Here is a 2624-nt window from a genome sequence, read left to right on the forward strand (position 1 = left end):
GAACATGCAAACTCCACACAGAAAGACCCCGGCCTGATGGTGGAATTGAACTCAGGACCTTCTTGCTGTGCGGCAACAGTGCTAACCACCGTGCTACCGTGCTGCCCATTTGTTTGAGGGTAAAAACTAGAATTAGTTTTGTAAGCTTTAACCTGAGATTCTGGTGTTTCTGCCAAAATACATTTGTGTTTAAAAATCAATTTAGGATTTAATCAATCGATATCACATTGCTCAAATTAAAATCAATTTGAATTGGGAAATCGATTTTTTAAACCCACCACTAGTGCGTACTAAAAGTTACATATTATTGGGTTTCAGTTTGATTTTTGGGATGTTTCTTAAATTAAAGAAATAAGACTGGATGATTTTTGAGAGGTGCTATTCAAAACAAACACTGGTCAAAAATAATACAATGCTTCCTAACAGCTGATTTGATGTTGTTAACCTTGGGCTAAGTGTAAAAGCAGACCTCCTTAGCTGTCTGGGCCAAATAAAGTAAAGATGAGGATAAATATAATGAGAAGTGCCAGGAATACTAAGCCAATTCTGTAATCTGTCAGTAAGAATGATCAGTCTTAATCTACTTTAAGATCCATGGCTCTAGCTGATTATAATCAAACATATCTTGATTTGGAAGGAGCACCTCATTTTTAGACTTGGTAACTTTATTGCAATTTTGTATCTTTTGCTCCAACTGCCCCCCCAGGGTCGCCATATGCTCGGGCAAGTGTGAAGAGCAAGAATGAGAGTTCATCTTACTTCAGGAGAAAAGAGAAGAGGATTCGCTTCACCATCCGGCGTCTGGTTAAATCCCAGAGCTTCTACTGGACAGTGTTATGTCTGGTTGGCCTAAATACACTGTGTGTAGCTATAGTACACTATGACCAGCCTGAGTGGCTTACCTATGCACTATGTAAGTATTCAACAGTTCTATACATTTTAAATAATTTTCTTGTAATCCTGTATGTTTTCATGGACCTGTACGTTTTCAAAATCAATTTTAACTATAGTTACTAGTTGCTTAATATTAAATGTATTTTAGCCATTACTTGATATAAAAAATTCTCATATCAGTGCATGGATGGCTTTATTATTTTATTTTGGCCATGATACAGCTTGAAACATGATAGTTGTCAAAATGGATTTCAAGTGATTCTCTACTCATTGTTGAGATGGAGCACTTTTTAGCCAGTTAAACCACGAAGAGGACCATTATCAACAGTTGAAGCAGTATTTACATGAAAGTAACTGCAAGTGTGCCATTCAAAATGAAAACATAAATACTCATGCCACTCTTTACCACCTAAAGTAGATAGCTTACACCTGTTGGTTCCGTCTTACCAGTAATGTTATAACAAATCAATATTACAGTTGTGGTCAGATGTTTACATTCATTCGTTATGGGAATGAATGTCATGGTAATTTTGAGCCTTCAGTGATTTCTTTTAACTCTTAGTTCTTTCGCCTGGATGGAATTGTTGTACAACATACACATTTAATGACTTTAAAAAGCAAGAATTGGGTGCACAAGCTGGAATTTGGTTTAATTTTTTTTAAAATCCACAGAATATGAAACATATACATATAGGCTCAATATGTGCACACACTCACAAGTCTGTAATAAGTGGTGCTAAAGGTTGAACAATGTCTTTTAACTTGACACAGTAAACATCTATTAAATTGCCATTAATGATCATGATTGACAAGAACCAGTATGTCTTTGATAGCATAAAAAGGATTTGTTTTAACTTGATTTTGCACTAATTGGACATTTAGTAAGAATAATGGGAGTCCAGGGAATTAAGTGAAGAAATATGGTATCTAACCAGATTCCCTACTCTGGGTGGCTTTGCCTTGGCCTCTAGAATCCTGGAGTAGTTTTTTGACCAAGATATGTCCTTCAATGTACATACTGTAATAAACAATTATGTAGGACTGCTTCAATATCTCTAAAATTAGAAACATCCTGTTTCAGAGTGATGCTGAAAACCCAGTTCATGAATTTCTTACTTCTAGAGCGGACTACTGTGATTTGTTACTACCAGGATGTCCTAAAAACTCCCTGCGAAGCCTTCAGTAACAAGAGTGCTGACAGGGACTAGAAAGAGAGAGCATATTTCTCCTCTATTGGCTTCTCTTCATTGGTTCTCTGTTAAATCCAGAATACAATTTAAAATTCTTCTCCTCACATAGAAGGTACTGTATAATCAGGCGCCAGCAGGTCTTAAAGACCTTATAGTACAGTATCACCTCAACTGAGCACTTTGCTCTCAGTGTGCGGGCTTACTTGTAGTTCCTAGGATATTTAAAGGGAGAAGTAGAGGCAGAGTCTTCAGTTTTCAGGCCCCTGTTCTGTGGAATCAGAGTATTAAAGTGTACAGGGAGTGCAGAATTATTAGGCAAATTAGTATTTTGTCCACATCATCCTCTTCATGCATGTTGTCTTACTCCGAGGTGTATAGGCTCGAAAGCCTACTACCAATTAAGCATATTAGGTGATGTGCATCTCTGCAATGAGAAGGGGTACGGTCTAATGACATCAACACCCTATATCAGGTGTGCATAATTATTAGGCAACGTCCTTTCCTTTGGCAAAATGGGTCAAAAGAAGGACTTGACAGGCT

The 2624-nt window shown here is 37.2% G+C and overlaps 1 protein-coding gene across 1 annotated transcript in view; it reads left to right on the plus strand.

Annotated features, from left to right (window-relative positions):
* LOC102295138 (voltage-dependent N-type calcium channel subunit alpha-1B) overlaps positions 1-2624 on the plus strand; it is a 197892-nt gene that overhangs the window by 133738 nt on the left and 61530 nt on the right. The window contains exon 11 of the mRNA XM_042214834.1: positions 698-913. Within this exon, the coding sequence (XP_042070768.1) occupies positions 698-913 (216 nt within the window). The remainder of the gene's footprint in view (positions 1-697; positions 914-2624) is intronic.

Source organism: Haplochromis burtoni, unplaced genomic scaffold (assembly GCF_018398535.1).
Source record: "Haplochromis burtoni strain Fernald_Lab_line unplaced genomic scaffold, NCSU_Asbu1 Contig_616, whole genome shotgun sequence".
NCBI lineage: Eukaryota > Metazoa > Chordata > Actinopteri > Cichliformes > Cichlidae > Haplochromis > Haplochromis burtoni.